Source organism: Melanotaenia boesemani, chromosome 20 (genome assembly GCF_017639745.1).
Source record: "Melanotaenia boesemani isolate fMelBoe1 chromosome 20, fMelBoe1.pri, whole genome shotgun sequence".
In the NCBI taxonomy this organism is placed as follows: Eukaryota; Metazoa; Chordata; class Actinopteri; order Atheriniformes; family Melanotaeniidae; genus Melanotaenia; species Melanotaenia boesemani.
Window position 1 is genome coordinate 20,726,822 of NC_055701.1, and position 16,657 is coordinate 20,743,478.

The 16,657-nt window shown below is 41.6% G+C and overlaps 1 protein-coding gene across 4 annotated transcripts; it reads right to left on the reverse strand.

Annotated features, from left to right (window-relative positions):
• Positions 1 to 3,787: 3,787 nt before the first annotated feature.
• On the reverse strand, positions 3,788 to 15,992 carry tulp4b (TUB like protein 4b). 4 transcript variants are annotated; one of them, XM_041972380.1, is made up of 16 exons: positions 15,910 to 15,992; positions 15,034 to 15,311; positions 13,587 to 13,856; positions 13,062 to 13,190; positions 12,804 to 12,965; positions 12,470 to 12,650; positions 12,265 to 12,372; positions 11,995 to 12,161; positions 11,563 to 11,787; positions 11,125 to 11,359; positions 10,672 to 10,795; positions 10,365 to 10,509; positions 9,470 to 9,563; positions 9,239 to 9,382; positions 5,849 to 9,156; positions 3,788 to 5,546 (listed from the first exon to the last, which is right to left on the reverse strand). In XM_041972380.1, the coding sequence occupies exons 2-16, from the start codon at positions 15,049 to 15,051 to the stop codon at positions 5,430 to 5,432; spliced, it is 5,427 nt and encodes a 1,808-aa protein (XP_041828314.1). In that variant the 5' UTR covers positions 15,052 to 15,311; positions 15,910 to 15,992; the 3' UTR covers positions 3,788 to 5,429. The 4 variants fall into 4 exon arrangements, with proteins under 4 accessions (XP_041828314.1, XP_041828316.1, XP_041828315.1 ...); XM_041972382.1 differs by having other exon boundaries at positions 15,034 to 15,149; positions 15,910 to 15,982; XM_041972381.1 differs by having other exon boundaries at positions 15,915 to 15,954.
• Between the last annotated feature and the right edge of the window lie 665 nt (positions 15,993 to 16,657).

Consider the following 16,657-nt stretch of genomic DNA (forward strand, 5'->3'; position numbering starts at 1 on the left):
CACTCGACAGAGAGAGAGAGAGAGAGAGAGAGAGAGAGAGAGAGAGAGAGAGGCGCAAAGTTAATCACCTTCAAGATAAAAGCCCAGTTGTGCAACTTCCGGTAACATTTAGAGCAGCTAGATTCTGTGTTTATTTATCGGTTCGTAAAAGGCTAAATTAAGGGCCACTTCTCATATATTAGTGAATCGATCTGATTTCAGCTGTGGAGGATAAAGTATTTGTATCCCCTGTTAAAAAGAAAAGTGCAAAAACCATTATTTAACATAAAATTTAGCCTAAAAAGTAAGGAAATTTGTGTTTGGTGGATTCAAAGATAGATAGATAGATAGATAGATAGATAGATAGATAGATAGATAGATAGATAGATAGATAGATAGATAGATAGATAGATAGATAGATAGATAGATAGATAGATAGATAGATAGATAGATAGATAGATAGATAGATAGATAGATAGATACTTTATTGATCCCGAGGGAAATTCAAGCATCCAGTAGCATATACATAAATTAAAGGTTAGTACTTGACATTAGGGGTTAGTACTTAAGCATAACTAGACTAATTTAAAATTAAATAAAGGCAACGGTAGATAAAGGAGACAAAATGGTAAAAACTATTGTACACTCATTGTAATGTCTACTCAGCTAGATGTGCTGTGACGCAAAAACACACTCCGAGTTGGACCGAACAAGAGTCATTATTATGGTCTATGTACATATATACTGTACAGGTGATCAAGTATGTACATATGTTGACGGTAGTCAAACAAGGTGTATGAACGAAAAAGTGCAGGATGTGCAAAAATGGGAAGTTCAAGTTCAAGTTCAAGGGAAGAGATGATTTCTTTGATGACAGTATGCTTATTGCCATTTGATGGAAAAATCTTGTAGTAATTACTGCTGATATTGTGATACATGTGTGAGAGACACATCTATGATTGTGATCAGAACTGTTTTTACAGGACATTGTTATCTTTAGTGCCCCTAGGAAGTGAATACAGTTGTAAAACATATCAAGGGACTTTATTACCTCCTGCTGTGGTTGGTCAACGTGAAACTTGATTATGGAGTCCTGCATCAGTGGATGTGACAGCTATTCCTGAGGGGGGTGGGCTATGTAAGGATGTATCCTGAGACTGGACTCTAGTTCTAACATTGTCAGCTGGCTTATGTTTAACTTGTCTTTTGGTTGTGTGTGAACTCCTGTGATCGCAGTAAACAGCTGTGTCTTCTCATCAATCTGAGTGTCTGTTGTTTGTTGAGAAAATTTTCCAGCACCATTAAATCCTATACCTTTAGAAAGTGTCTAATTATTAGCATTACGAAGGTAGTATAATCACATTTAGATGGACTAAGCAAATTTACGCATAAGGAGATGTTTCGGTAACTATCACATGGATGAAGCTTAACCCAACGACCTTCAGAGAAGACAGTATTACATGAACTCAGTTAATGATTAACCATAGGAAACGCTCCATAAGGTTAGGTTAGCCTAAGGGTGGTGTCAGAGGTGAACTCAGGAATGTTTATATATATATATATATATATATATATATATTTATACCCCAAAAGTGCTTTACTGGATTGAGATCTGGTGACTCTGGAGAGCACTGGAGTACAGTGAACTCTTTGTCATGTTTAAGAAACCAGCTGGAGATGATTTGAGCTTTGTGACATGGTGCATTATGTGTTTAAACAATACTCAGTAGTTGCCCAACATGTGCTAAGAAAATATCCCTCCATATCCCTGTGCTGGTGGGCTGCTGGCTCTGTGGGTGCTGGGTCGAGGGGCAGGGGGGGAGGCGGGGTGCTTGGGGTTCGCTGTCTTCTGGTCCGCCTGGGGTGTCCCCCACGGGGCATGGTAGGTGGGTTATATGTGACATGACTGTGTGATGGTGAGTGTTTGGGGGTAAGACACAGGGGAGGGTGTGAGTGTGGGGTTATATGGGGGTGCAGATTTGAGTAGGTGGGGGGTGGGGGGTCAATGGTGCCCTGATTCCCGAGGTGTGCGGCTGGAACATTGCTGGCATACGCCGGGTGGTTGTCTGTGGGGGCCTGGTCCTCCTAGGCATGGTGCGGGCCCTCTGCCTTTGGGGGGTGGGGCGGGCCCCTCTGGGCTCCTGGGGCCCTGGGCCCTTCGCTTGGGCTGCCCTGGGTGGCTGGTCCCTTGCGGGGCCGGCGGCTGCTAATCTTGGCCCACTGGGACCTGTGCCCCAATTCCATGGGGGGCTCTTGCTGGGGCTCTCCTCTGCTGCTCTTTCGGTGGGGCTGGAGTCGTCTTCGTGGTGGGGTAGCCTGGGTTAGTGCTCCGGGGCTGCTGCTGAGGACCCGGGTCTTTGGGCTGCCCTGGTCTGCCACTGACCTCCGTAGAGGTGTGGTCACATTTTCATGATCTCACTCACCAATTTTCATCACTGATCACTCCTTATTCCTCGTGCTCTGCATGCTGACACAATCACTGAGTTGTCCAGTGGGTTTATATACTAAGAGATAATTCTTTTTTTTATTTTTCCTGTGAGTTAGTTTCTGGTTGCTGTTATGCTACTTTCATGATATGTCTTTTTGATTTGGTTATTATTTAAAAACTCTTTTTTGTTTGGTTTTTGTGTTTTTGTTTTTTGTAAAAGTTGTAGGAAATTTTCTGGTGTGTTCATGTACAGGTGTAACAGTTTGTTGTCTGGTGATGGTGTGGATTGAAGGGTCGTTTCCTTTCTTGATGTTTTTTTCTCCTTTCTTCTTTTCCTTTTGCATCTTTTTGCTATTTTCCATCTTTTTCTGTCCTCTCCGGTCAGGTCCAGCAAGATTACATAGATTCGGTGATTCAAAGTAAATACATAAATAAATGAATCAGATTACCAAGAGGAGCCTTACCCATAGGCCTCCCCTTGGCAGAGCAAATTTGTTCAGCACGATACAGCAACCAGATTATGATTTTGCTTACTATGATGCTGGACAGGACAAGTTAAAAAAAAAAAAAAATATCCCTCAAACCATTACACCACCACTTTCTGTCATCTCCAACCAGTTTTCCCATTCTCCTGACCTCTGACATCAGCTTGGAATTTTCTTTCAGAGAACTGCTGCTGACTGGATATTTTCTTTTTGGCAGATCATTCTCTGTAAACCCTAGAGATGGTTGTGCATGAAAATCCCAGATCAGCAGATTCTGAAATACTCCACCAGCTTGTTCTTCTCCATTCTGATGCTCAGATTGAACTTCAGCACGTCGACTTGACCGTGTCTGCACATATAAATGTGTTCTGTTGCTGTCATGTGACTGGCATCAAATAGAAAGAAATCTCAAAAAGATCCAAATGACCTGATAGATGCCTCTGGTCATTCAGCAAATCCATGTACTGATCACAAAGACCTCATTAGATATTGTTTCCATTGAAGGGAGGATTATCAGGATGCCATTCCATATCTGTTATTGTAAGCTTGACATGTATCTTACAACTTGATTTACTCTCATTTTATTTAAATATATTCAGAATAATTTGTTGGAGAGTTGTCAAGACTCAAGGTAAAAGTAGTTTGTCATTGGAAAAAAAACTGTAGTAGTACAGTTAAAATCATGTAAGTGCAGAATAGATACAGGTAGTGTATCACGTTGCATTTCCCATTTTTTGTTTTCTCTACATTTTTAAAAGTCATATTCTCTTGAAATATGTTTTTGTTTCAAAAGCACAAACAGTGGGACGATTGCTTTTATATTTTTTTCATAAGATTTTTAAATCTTTATAAGAGCTCACCTAAAAAAATAGAAGAATAACCACAAAACACGCAGAACTGTAGATTTTTTTTTATTACATTTCTGTCAACCTATAGATCTTTGCAAACCTATGGTCATATCATTTTATTTTCCATCACAAAATCAGAGAAATAAAATCTGGCAGCAAATTATTCATTAAGCAGTAATGCAGAAAACTTACATTATGACACTTAAATTGCATGAAAAATATGTAAATTAACTTTCTTTCATTTCCTGTCAGTTCTCTCAAAATACTTTCCAACAAAATAATCTTCTGATAATAAATGACAAATGTTTGGACATTATCACATGTTTGTCTTTATACAGTAGCACCAAACATTATTTTAATCCTATTAACAGCTTGTCTCAATAACTTGTGAATATGTTGTATAGCTTTTTTATTATTTTTTCTGCATGTGCAATGTCATAAACCCCTTATTACTATGACAAAGCAAAGAGGGACTACAAAATTAATTAAATCAGCAAAAAAAAAACAAAAAAAAAAACACATGATGTTAGGTCACTTTCTAAGTACACAGTGCAAGCAGCTTTATTTTTATTCTTTTGCAAGTACAACATCAGTAGGTAGCATTATTGCACAAAACCTCTATCTATCTAAAGCAGCACCAATTACCAAATAGGCAAACTACAGTACTTCACATTCAGATGCAGAATTCAAGTAGCATAATAAACACCCAAGAAAAGCAAAACAGAGCTGATCAAGTGAGACCGATTTAGGTTTTTACTTTATAAAAAAAAGATTATATTACTCACTTTAAGCCTAAATTTGGCACTCACATACTTACTGTATACCATACATTTCCCACAGCACAAAATTCTTTTTGAAACAGAAAAAGGAGTGGAGATAAAAAATGGAACATTAAAACACACTGCAAGATATTATTGGTTAAATGTGTTAATTTGCAATATTTTGGCAAAGAGAATTTAATATTCTATGCTTGGTTTACCACTTCATAGAAGTAACATGGATAGAAAATATACTAATTATGCCTCAAATCTTCGTCTTCATGCAATTACTAAATTAATAAAAGCATTCAATAGACCAAATATTTAGGAAAAAAAAGTCTAATAATTGCCCCAAATGAATGGGGATTAAAGTGAACTAAGCAGTGACATGCGTTCAGGAGAGGCAGGTGAGGCAGTGCTTCACCTGTCATGAACCTCACCGCGCCTCACTGGAACAAAGGTAGTTAAATAACAGTACTCATAATGGAACTGTGTAATTTATTTACTCAGTAACTTAAAACTTATTTTAAAAAGTGCAGTTTTTGTATCAAATATCAAATGATATGGCTTATTGACACTACATTAACAATTTTGGATGCCACTGTACCCTAATATATTTGTAATTATATTTTTAATAGATAAATATAATAAATGCAAATAGCTATTTATTTTTAATATATGTCTTTCGCACAAGACATATAACATAACCTCCAGGCCGCTTTTACAATTCAATGCAACATAAAAGTGTTTTACATGAAAAATAATAACAATGGAGCATTGAAATGAACTGCAAATATGGACTGACTGATTTTGTCCTCAGCAAACTAATTCTAATTACCTTTAGGTCAACAATAAACTTGCCTTTTAAATTCCTCTTTAAAAAATTTCACTCAGGTAAAGCCCCCCGCAGAAGAATGTAAAATAACCATTTCTACTTCAGCCTTTGAGTCACATTGGCCAAGGCAACAGCAAATGCCTGCACTGCTGAAAAAGGATACTGGAAATCCAAGATATAAGCATTCCCATCTATTCGCCCAAACTGCATCACCTAAAAGAAAAAAGAAGATATTTCAAAAGGCATGAAATCCGAAACATGTCTCATTGCTTAATCTATTTTCAACGAAGCTGCTCATTTTTTAAGGTGGATGTGAGAAAATGTCATCTAAAACATGCAAGTTAAGGCTTTTCCTTTGCTTGTTTTGTCTGAGCTCCACAGCTAGTGAGAATACAATCATAGAGGACTCATAATATCATAACATACATCATGTATTCATAATGGAAAAGGTGGTACCAGTAAATGTTTAAAGTTTTCTTTAAACTAATGAAAAAGCTCTTAAGTCATAGTGTTACCTGTCTACCATCCAGCTCTATCTGAAAATTCTTTGCTGACTCCTGAGTGACTCGTCCTCCAAAGTCAAGCTGGTAGACCTGCGTAGCTTCGTTCCACAATGGCTGTTTGTTGGCCATAACATAGACAAATCCTTGGCTGCCTAAACTACGATCCTCTCTTTCATTTGCTTTGCGACATTTTATCTCCTCCAGCTCACTTGCCATACGCAGGCTTCGCTTGTTCTTCCAGCTCTTCTTACTACTCTGATTCTGGTTCATGAGCTCATCGCCACTAATAAAGAGCTCTGGTTCACTTTCTGAGCTATCCTGGAACTCATTTGTGGTCCGGCTCATTTTCTTGGTTTTATTGAGTTGTTCTCTCTGCCCCTTAGGCTTCTTCTTCTCTCTGCTGCCTAACCTTGGGCTGGAAATGAGAGAGTTGAAGTCAGAGAGAGCTCGTCCTTCCTTTCTTGATCTGCCCTCGGAGACGGTGGGCATGTTGACCTCCTCTGCCCTGCTGTCTAGTCTTTTGCGGCTTTTCTTGTTGAAGCGCTCTGACTCCTGTGGAACGGGACTGCCATTCAGGGACGATGACTCTGGAAAATTGTTGGAAGACTCTGCAAGATCTTCTGTGGCACTTTTGGATGGTGGCAACTCAGTAGGTGGGGGAGGAGGTGGCAGGGGAGGTGGTGGAGGTGGAGCTGTGGGAGGAGGTGGAGAGAGTATCGGTTTCTCTAGAATTTGATGTGTTTTGGCAGGCAAGGGAGGTGCTGGGGGATCTTGCATGGGTGGTGGGCAAGGGTAAGGGTTCCAGGGATGTAGGCTGACAGGGTGCAGTTGGAGTCCGGCACATGAGCTAGCTCCTGGATACAGGGGTGGTAGAGGGCAGCAGGCCAAGTTGGCCAGATTTGGAGGGTAGCCAGGCGGTAAAACCAAACTGGGGTCCTGCTGAGCAAAAGGAGACGGAGCAACCACTTCATTTGGTGGAGGGTTCTGTAAGGTAGGAAGTGGAGCTCCACTATGACCAACATTTGGAGGAAAAGGTGACAGGGATATCTGGTACCCGGATGGAAAGGTAAGAGTGCTCGTGCTTGGACTAGTTGGAGGTTTCGTTGTGAGGACAAAAGGAAGCCGAGCCATGTCCAGGTGCTGAGCTTGACTGATAATAAGTGGAGGTGGTTTATGAGGTCCTGGTGGGGGAGCTAACATTGTTTGTTCTGGAGTAAGCCAGAAGTCCTCTGTGGTGGAGGTATCCCACTGGTAAGGTGGAGGCCGTTTAACCGTCAAACTGACATCCCCTAAAGTCAGCTGACGTACAGATTTTTCAAGGTGACACTGCTGATTTAAAGTCTCATCCTCAGTGAAAGCAGAGTTAATGTACACTGTCCTGTCTCGGCTGTTATCCACAGCACCCAGCAGACTGTAAGACGACTGAGATGTCATGGGTGAGGCACTTTTGGAGTGCACTATAATTGTGCTGTGGTGTGCAGCTTTCCCAGGTGGGAAGTCCTGCCTCACCACTGTGCCACCTGCTATACCGCTGCTTGTTGTTCCACCTCCACTGACGCTGACACTGGTGCTGCTGCTGTTACTGCTGCATTGTGTGCACGTGTACAAGGCAGTGGGCACCCTCTGCTGGTAGGAAAGTGATAATGCGCTGTTCATTTTAGCCTTAGTAGGAAGGGTTCTTGAACTTTCCATCATCTGCGGTACTTTGAGTCCCACATCTCTGCGGTCACGTCGAAGAGTGGCATGAATCAGGCTGCTATCCATTCTTTGGGGAGGAGGAAGAGGGAGTGTAGCAGTTACTTGATTGGCTGGATCAGGGTAAGGAGGAGGGTCCCCACTAGGTATAGAATATCGAGGGACAGATAAACGACTTAAAGTCGCTGAGCTATACGGAAGCTGAATTTTCTTACTGTCTGAGGAAGTAACTTTGAGTGTGGCTGAGGCCCCAATCCCATGGACAGAATATGCATTCTGATTACGCATGAGGCGCCTGCGAGGTCGACAGACCTCCTCCACATTGCCACTGCTGTCAAAGGTTGTGATCCTTTCATACCCCAGTGGTGTTTGGTATTGTAAAGTGACAGGATGAAGCAAAAATTCATCCTTCTTCAGACAGGGGTCCGGTGCCAAGACGCTTGGGCTGTCGCAGTTTGTGACAAGAGTTTGAGGAGGAGCAGTTGCTGTAGCTGCAGCAGCAGACACTACGGTTCCTGGGTATGGAGGAGGAGGATTCACCTTCCTCATCTGGATCTCCACAGACCCATCTGTGTCACTGAAGGAGGGTGGTAAAGCCCGTGGAAGACTTGGCTTCAGCGTGTGCCCATGGTCCCCTCTGTCAAGCCCAGGCTCAGTTGAAGGAGGAATTTGAGGCAGAAGATGAAGCTGCTGCAAGGAAATGGTTGGATAACTAGATGGAGGAGGAGGCAGCGACATCTGCATCTTCAGTTGCTGCTGCATTTGTTGGTGCTGCCTCTGCATCTGTTGATGTTGCTGCTGAATCTGTTGATGCTGCTGCTGGAGCTGCTGCTGCTGCTGCCTCATCTCCTGGATCTGTTGCCGGATTTGCTGCTGCTGTTGTTGCATCTGCTGCTGCTGTTGCTGCATCTGCTCGTGCTGCAGCTGCATCTGTTGCTGCTGCTGTTGGATTTGATGCTGTTGCTGAAGTTGTTGGTTTGTCGCTTGATGCTGGGTTTGTTGCATCTGTTGGTGTGGCTGAGCCTGGTGTTGTTGGCTTGATTGCTGCTGCTGATGAAGCGTGTGCTGGTGGTGCAGCTGCTGTAGCTGTTGTTGTTGTTGTTGCTGCTGTGACTGGGAATGATGGTGGTGTTGCTGCTGCTGCTGTTGATGATGGTGCATCTTCTGCTGCTGGTGTTGCTGTGTCTGAATTTGTTGAGACTGTTTGGGTGGTGGCTGGCAAGGTGGCTGTGAATGAGACCGCTGTGAGTGAGGCTGCGGTGGGAGATGATGAGGTGGTGGTGGGGGAGGTAAAGTACCGGGGAGAAGAGGACCTATATCCAACCCATTGAAGATCACCTGACCAGGGTTTGAATACCTAGCTGGAACGGGGTATGGTGTTGCAACAGCATCCTGGCTGTGATCAGTAACAGGGACAGAGGCAGCTGCTGCTGCAGCTGCTGCTGCAGCTGTGGCCGTCGGATTGGTCAAGACATCAAGTTGAATATTTTGATTGGCCAGAAGAGACTGCACTAAGCCAATGCTCTGAGTTGGAGACATGGCTTGAGCTGGGCTGTGGATGGGAGCAATGGGAATGTTGACTGTACAGGGAGGGTTGTCTCCTGTCACTCCAGATGGTCCCATTACTTTAAAAGAACAGAAAGTAGCCTTAGGTCACAAGCGACTTGATATTTTCACAAAAATACTGATAACCTTATGACTTATTACCTGGTAAGTCATCCTCATCCTCACTGAACACGTTGGGATTGAAGACAGGCAGGCTCATAAAGTCATGAGAAATCTTTCGCACCTCTGGAAGGTAGATTGTCATCTGTCTTGGTTGTAAATGAAGCAAACTGGTCTTATAGATTACTGAAGCAGAGAAATAAAAGAGAAGAAAACACATTAGTTTTATAGTTAGGGAAAATAATATAGATATGTCATTTATGTAAAATTTACCTGCACCAAGATTGGTGGGGAGGAAAGAAGCAAGTCCAACTATTTTAAACTTTGTTCCCCAAATGTTAGATGTGACTTGTGCAAGGTAGTTGTGCTGTAAAACAAGTGGAAAACAAATACAAAGAAACAAGAAGAGTTGGCATCAGCCTGTAGCAGCAACAAACCAGGATTAAAAAAAAGAGAAAATAGTAACATTATAAAGCATATAAAATATATGTTTGTAGTTTGTTTTCATTTTGACATTTTGTTCTCATTCTACTGTGGGACTTTGACAGACAGAGGTTATTGCACATACTGCAGTATTAATAAGCATGAAGATGTAGTTATGAAAATACTGCAACTATATTGCAGGCTACTGTGTTGCATGTGATGAAGAATTAGCAGGAAAATGACATCCCACTACCTTTGTGGCAAGATGATGTGTGAGCAAAGAAAGACTTTTCTCCATCAAATTCTGTATGTTGTTTACAGTACATCTCCAAAGAATGCTCACAGTTTTTTCTCATGGAAGTTTTGTGTGGAGTCTTTTCTGCCACCTACAGTTTGACCAGCTCCCTTGTCTACCTGAACATACCTCACTATTTTCAGCCCCTTCCCTGATTTCTCTGTCAAGGCTGTGACTGTTTCCTCCCACAGTCCAAAGGCACACATGTTAGGTTAATTGGTGTCTAAATTTTTCCTTTAGAGTTAGTGTGTCATGGACTGATAACCCAAGCCCCTGCTCTGGAGTAAGTGGGTATAGATAATGGATGTTTAGATGGACGATTGTGGATATCAGCTCTGTGTCGGCTTATTGTTGCAAACCAGCTCTCTCTGTCTGTAAACTCACCATAAACTGGAACATAATATACTCATCCCTGAAGTAAACTTTGGGAACAAAACTTTTCAACATTACCTCTGTTATTCCATCCATAGTGAACTCTCGCCGTGTCAGACTAGGCGATCGAACTGGAGGCTTCTTTGACGGTAGCCGTGGCGACCGTTGGCCTTCCTGATTGGCACGTGAAAGTTTGGGCGATTTTCTTGATTCCATGTTCAACCTTTGAAAAAAAGTTGTTGTTTTTTGTGAGCTTTCATAGAACACTTGACACTTAGAATTATAAGCATCATTAGAAGCTCCATTCAGTGTTTATTAAATTAAAAAAAAAAGAAAAGAAAAACATCTCAGTTGAAATATATCTGTTGTGTAGTGCTAGGGTAACCTGTTTCCTCTTGATAACTTTGGTGACTTCTTCCCAACCCACTCATCACTCAAATCAATGTCACTGGAGTCAGAGCAGTTACAGCTGTCTGCATACGAGATCATGGGATTCACACACACCTCCTCTGAAAGCCAAATAAATAATAAAGATAGGAATGAGCAGAATTTCTGCAGTACACATTAACCTTGTGTAGACAGCATTATTTAACAGGCTAAACTGTGCAGTAAGGTCATGGCACAAGCTATTCCTGTATCAAGCCCCAGACCATGTTACATCAGAGAGGACTCCTCGTGACAGAGATTGTGTTTTTTCTTTTTCTAGGTGGATATATGATAAACATGCACAGAAAAATCTCCTAATGCTGTCTCATTGTTACTTTGATTCCTCCAGACTCAATATTTTCAGTAGAATTTTGGGAAACATTTGAATGAAGTGAATCTTTACTAAACCCACCTGCTTTGCCGTCGGTTTTTGGATCCATGATGACAAACTCAGGTCTAAGTTTACTGATGCGCCTTCCTTTGAGAATAGGCACCAGTCCTCCTAAATATTCAAGGTACAGAGTGTAGCAGGGTCCGCCTGCCTCTGGACTGTCCTCTGCTCGCTTCATGGTGCAGTGGAGACGCTCATTCCCAGCTGTAGGGTAGCTCACAAAGTCCCGGATGTTGTTGGGGTCAGGAATTGGGGGCTAGAACAAAGAAAGGAAAGAACTGTAGGACAACACGCCACAGTCAGTGGATTTGCAAGCCACTGATTGCCTCTGCTCACTCATTAAACAGGAATAAATGCACAGTGCTGGTGGTAGATAATAAAGCACCTCCATCAGTATCCCCTGGCCATCTGCTATCCAAAAAAAGATCTGAGAGGGCACTGCACATTAAACATTAATACCTTGATGGTGGGTATGAAAGCAGTGGTAACGTAAGAGCAGAGCAGCGAGGGCATGTTCAGTTTCCCCACATCTTTCTCCTCACGCAAGGCGCTGGCGATGCCTTGCTGGCACAAAAGTTGGAGGCTGGCTACTCTGTGCTCCACACGCACCACATAGAGTGCTGGTCCACATGCAAGGAACAGGCGAGAGTCTCTGTGACCCCAACAGATGGTGGTGATGGGCCTCTGAAAAACAACAAAGAATTTCTATTATTGTCAGTGCTGATTCCTCAGTTAAATTCAAGCTTCTAGAATTAAGACATTTTTGCTTTAAAACGGTTAAAATATGAAAAGTTTGGTAATAATGAAATAATAAGATTGGTTTTGTGTTTAAAAAAAACATAAAAAAGATTCATATAAAGACTTCTATTTCTATACTGAAAAGAGACTAACCTGAGCAGGTGTTTCCAGAGTGTAAATGTGTTCGCCTTGCACATTATAGAACTTAACAAGGGCGTTCCTCATGATGGATGCACAGGCAGCATCAGCAGGGAGCCCATGTCGTTCCATGCCAGCCACAGCCAGGAGGTCTCCCTGGGAGCACCATTGGGCCTCCACATCTAAAATACATGCATGGCTTATATGACTAACAGAACTTATCAGCAAACCTGTAGTAAAGTAACCGTTTATTATACTTATACATTCCTTACTCAAAGTTCATACCTTTCAGCCCAGAGCGAATTATAGCAGGAGAGAGGTCGTCATAGTTGTTCATCAAACTGATATCTCCTGATAAGAAGGTGACCGTCAACAAAGGCTTGACTCTTCGCACTTAGAGGAACAAAGAAGAGTATATACAGTATATATGAGTTTTCCCCACACAGCATATTTATATGGTCAAAATCAGAGGGGAATAGCTGATTTGTACCTAAAGGCAGAATATTGTCATCAGAGTCAGTGTCACTTTCTGTGCTGTCCTCCACGAGGAAATCAGGACAGTTCCAAGACATGCTCACAATACCATCAGACTCATGCAACAAGACATGAGCCAGCATCCGTCCGTGGCAGTCCATCACTATCACCTGTCCATCTGCGGTGCCAAACAAGACCTGAGGGGGTGTTGCAAGTTTAATTTTAATCGTTGGCTACATTAAAATGTCTTCTTCAATCACTCATTTTGAAGTAATTGAACACATCCTTTGTTAATTTCTTCATCACAAATAATTGGTTTAAGCTGTTCAATTGAACCAATCATAGTTTACCTGCTGATCATCAGGAGTCCAGATCCCACAAGTGATTTGACTCTCTAAGTTGATCTCTGAGGACCAGTGTCTTTGACCGCTGACTGAGCCAACTAACACAAAGCCATCCCTGTATGCAATGAGGGCCTGAGTGCCATCATGTGACCATGTGAAGTCACTCACCTGAAAGAAAGATATAACAGGACACAATAACACTTTTTGTCAATGTTATCTGGCAAAATATTCCTTCAAGTTAATATATGCTAAAGAAGTGTCTACCTGGGCTCCTCTGTCATTCACTAACTCCACAGACCATCTTCCTTCATACTGGATCCATACAAAAATACCCCCTTCCATATCACAGGTGGCCAGCTTCTGAAAAGGTTCATTCCAACGCACCAAGACAACCTGCAAAAGCCCAAAACAGTGTCATCATTTTTTTATTTTTGCTTGTGAAAACAAGCACAGGTGGCTGTCTGCAAAAAGGGAACATTTATGAATAATACCCTGCATGAACACAAGGCTTAAAAAAGCCTTTCAGGCAGAATGTGCTTTAAAGAGCCAATACAGCTAGAAGGAGAGTCAGCATGCCAGCACAAAAAAGTGACAGCAATAAATATGTTCTAATAATAACAGCAGCAGACAAAAATATGAACACAGTGAAGCACTTAAAGGTAAGTAAGGCAAACAAAAAAGCTTCTATCATCTGACTTTTAATACATATGTAGAAGTTAGCTTATATATCTTTGTATAAAAGTTGCTTGGACAATGAGGACAGTGATACTGTTAAAGCAAAGGTTGCACCTCGCTGTTGTGTCCTCGCAAGTTAAAATTGATTCTCTGAGGTGTACTTCTGTCCCTCCTGCAGTGACTAGATGTAAACGTCACTCCAACGACTCCCCTCCCGTTCCCCGTGGCGAGCCAGCCCTCCTCATAGTACCGTCTTCGGCACACCGGCTTGTCCTTCTCGCTCTTCGGCACCCGCCCTTTCCACGAGAGGCAGAGGATGTTGGAGTCGCTGCAGAGGATGGGACCATGTTCCACGGCAGCCAACATCCCTACTGACTGACCAGGCTGGTGAGCCAAACAAAGAAAGCAATGAGTTGAAACTGGAACAACACTGTGGCTGAGCTTATACAACTGGATAATGCACATGTTCAGTTTATGTTGGAGTGTGACTTCATGTTTACTTAAAGCTGCCTTTTCAGTGAAACATAGCATATTTTGGCATGTGTTGTTGCTATTGTCATGGTTGCAGTAAAACATAACAAACAAATGTTGACAATAATTTAAGCACAAGGCCCTTACAATTGATGCTCTGATGCGTTTTAGTCATTTGGAACAATCTTCCTGAGCAGATGACTCAAATTTATTTAATTTTAAACACTTTTGAATGTTAATGTGACCTGTGACAATTCATGTGAGGCAATGAGATACCACAGAGCAACCAACAGGAATAAACTTATGAACTAACACAGAGAATAAATCAATGATCAAATGAATGCTGGGCAAAAAACAATAAAAGGTCTGGATCTGGAGCAACTTGGACCTTGTGGTGAGATTCTTCTGCTATAACATGTCAAATGGGCTTAACATGAATGCTTATATCTAAATATGAGAAGTAGTAAGACAAGATAATCTTTACAACCTTAACGCTAATTCACAGGTGCAGATTCATGGCTAAAACCACATGTTTTTTAGGTTTCTTGTTTGAGAAATTCCATCCCAAGTTTTATGTGAGTGAACAGACGTTAACAAGTACAGTGAATCACTAAATGTGACACCAGAACAATCACCATGTACTAGTTGTTTTTCTATTATTCACTGTCCATGGAGCAACTCCAGGATTTTTTTCTAGTTTACATCATCGCTTCAGTCTGTTTTATTAATTCACAAACTAAAAATGTGGAGTACAGATTAAACATTCATCTGGGAATCTTCATCTATAAGCAAACCCAGGCAGATCTCAGGGATGGGTGATAGATTTAAATGTGTTTCAGGTTATATTAATAGCCTAATCCTTTCTTATCTTGTCCTCACTTGGTTTATACTAAAGGGGGATAGGGTTGTAAGGTTGTTCAGATAATCTTATTCCATCTTTTGACAGAAGCTACCTGATGGCCTTTTTGATGTGTTACAACATTTGGAAGCCTCCTCCACAATTAAAATAATCGTAGCTGCACAGTCGTTCTACTAACGGACCATTTGCTCTCTGAAATTATATTATGTAATAGACAGCAAATCAAAATACCTCATAGTTCCTGGACATGTTGAGTCAAAATGCCCCCTTTGAAGGTGTCCATATTTCCATTCAGATGATGCACTGAAAGGTGATGGTTATTCTGCTCCTGATGTTTCCAATATAATCTACGGGGATGTAAAATGCATCATAAAGCCACAGATGGTGTCCAGCTTTTCATTCATCCAAATGGAGCAGCTCTGCACTTCAGAGTTTTGCCATGAGATGATGTGAAGCTTCTTTGATGCCATTGACCCATCCCATGTCTTCCTAATGAGAGTTGTGCAATCCTGTTGCAGTGAAGAAAAGGGCGTATAAATTAATGAATTACATCTATTCAACAAGTCAGGGAATCTGAGAGAAGAGAGTTTTTTTTCCCGTCTTCCTTGAAATAGCAGCTGTGTCATTCAGTGCATCAGCGTTGATATTCACAGTGTTTCTTAGTCTCTATGCAACAGCAACACTGCATTGGAGAGCAGGGCACTTGCAGTCTCCATGGGTACTGAAGCTGTCCGCTTTTCACCATCGCCGCAGAAACACACTGTGATGTGAACTCAGATATTCAATTCTTTTTTTAATTTTTTTAATTATTATTATTATTATTATTTTTACATCAACCCTTAAACATATTCCAATTTTACAGTGTAAAATAATTTGTCTCTCGGTTTGACGCCTGCAGCGTCTAAGATTTAAGTCTACGTAAAAGACAAACCTTCTCCTTCAGAAAGGTCTCCCACATCAAACGCTTTCTTATTCACGCGTCTCTGATGTGACCGCATCCAGCAGTCTGACTGAGACACTGATCACGAGATGAAAAGACTGAGGTAGGAAATAACGACGTGTATACAAAAGAGATGAAATGGTCAAACAATAAACGGCTGTACGTACCTGACACCAATATCACGTATCAATCCAGAGGTGTCGGTCGGCGCTCGGTCAGTGCCGTAGTGTTGCCAGGCACTTCTCCTTTGGCGCACTTTGGGGTTGTGGCTTTAAAACGGGTTGCCATGAGGTAGATAACACGCAAAATAGACCCGACAAAGAACAAAAAGCACGACTAGCCATAGTATAAACTAATTAGATGTTAGTGTGCGTAACATAGTCTGTTTTCAATTAGTTATCCTATGGTTTCTGGTCCAGAGTCTCTCAATAGCAGATTTAATACAGCATCTCAAACGGGTGTTTCTTTCAGAATGGCAACCACAGACGGCGCACCCAGTCTTTGCAATGTGAAGTTGAATTGGCATTCTTGACAAAAGACCTTGATGTAACGAAACAGGTGACCAGATGTCCTGTAATTTACCTCCCTGCAACAGCGTCGAGCGTTATGTTTAATTTGATTGTATTTCAGTTTAATTTGCTTGTACATTCTGACATAACTGCAGATGGGATCTACTTGTTTCATCTGCAAACAAATCATAGGCATTTTCTGATCATTTCCATTTTCTATGTTATTACTTTATGTAACAGAGTTGGTACCAGACTCTCTTTTGGTACCACGGTCTCTAAATTGCTTGCCCGTGACATAAGTTATAAGAAGCTCATAATTATAATGATGATAATAATAATTAATATATCAGACTACTTAGCCATTTGCAAGCTAAAGTAAAACTTTTGTTTCTTTTGTTCTCTTCAG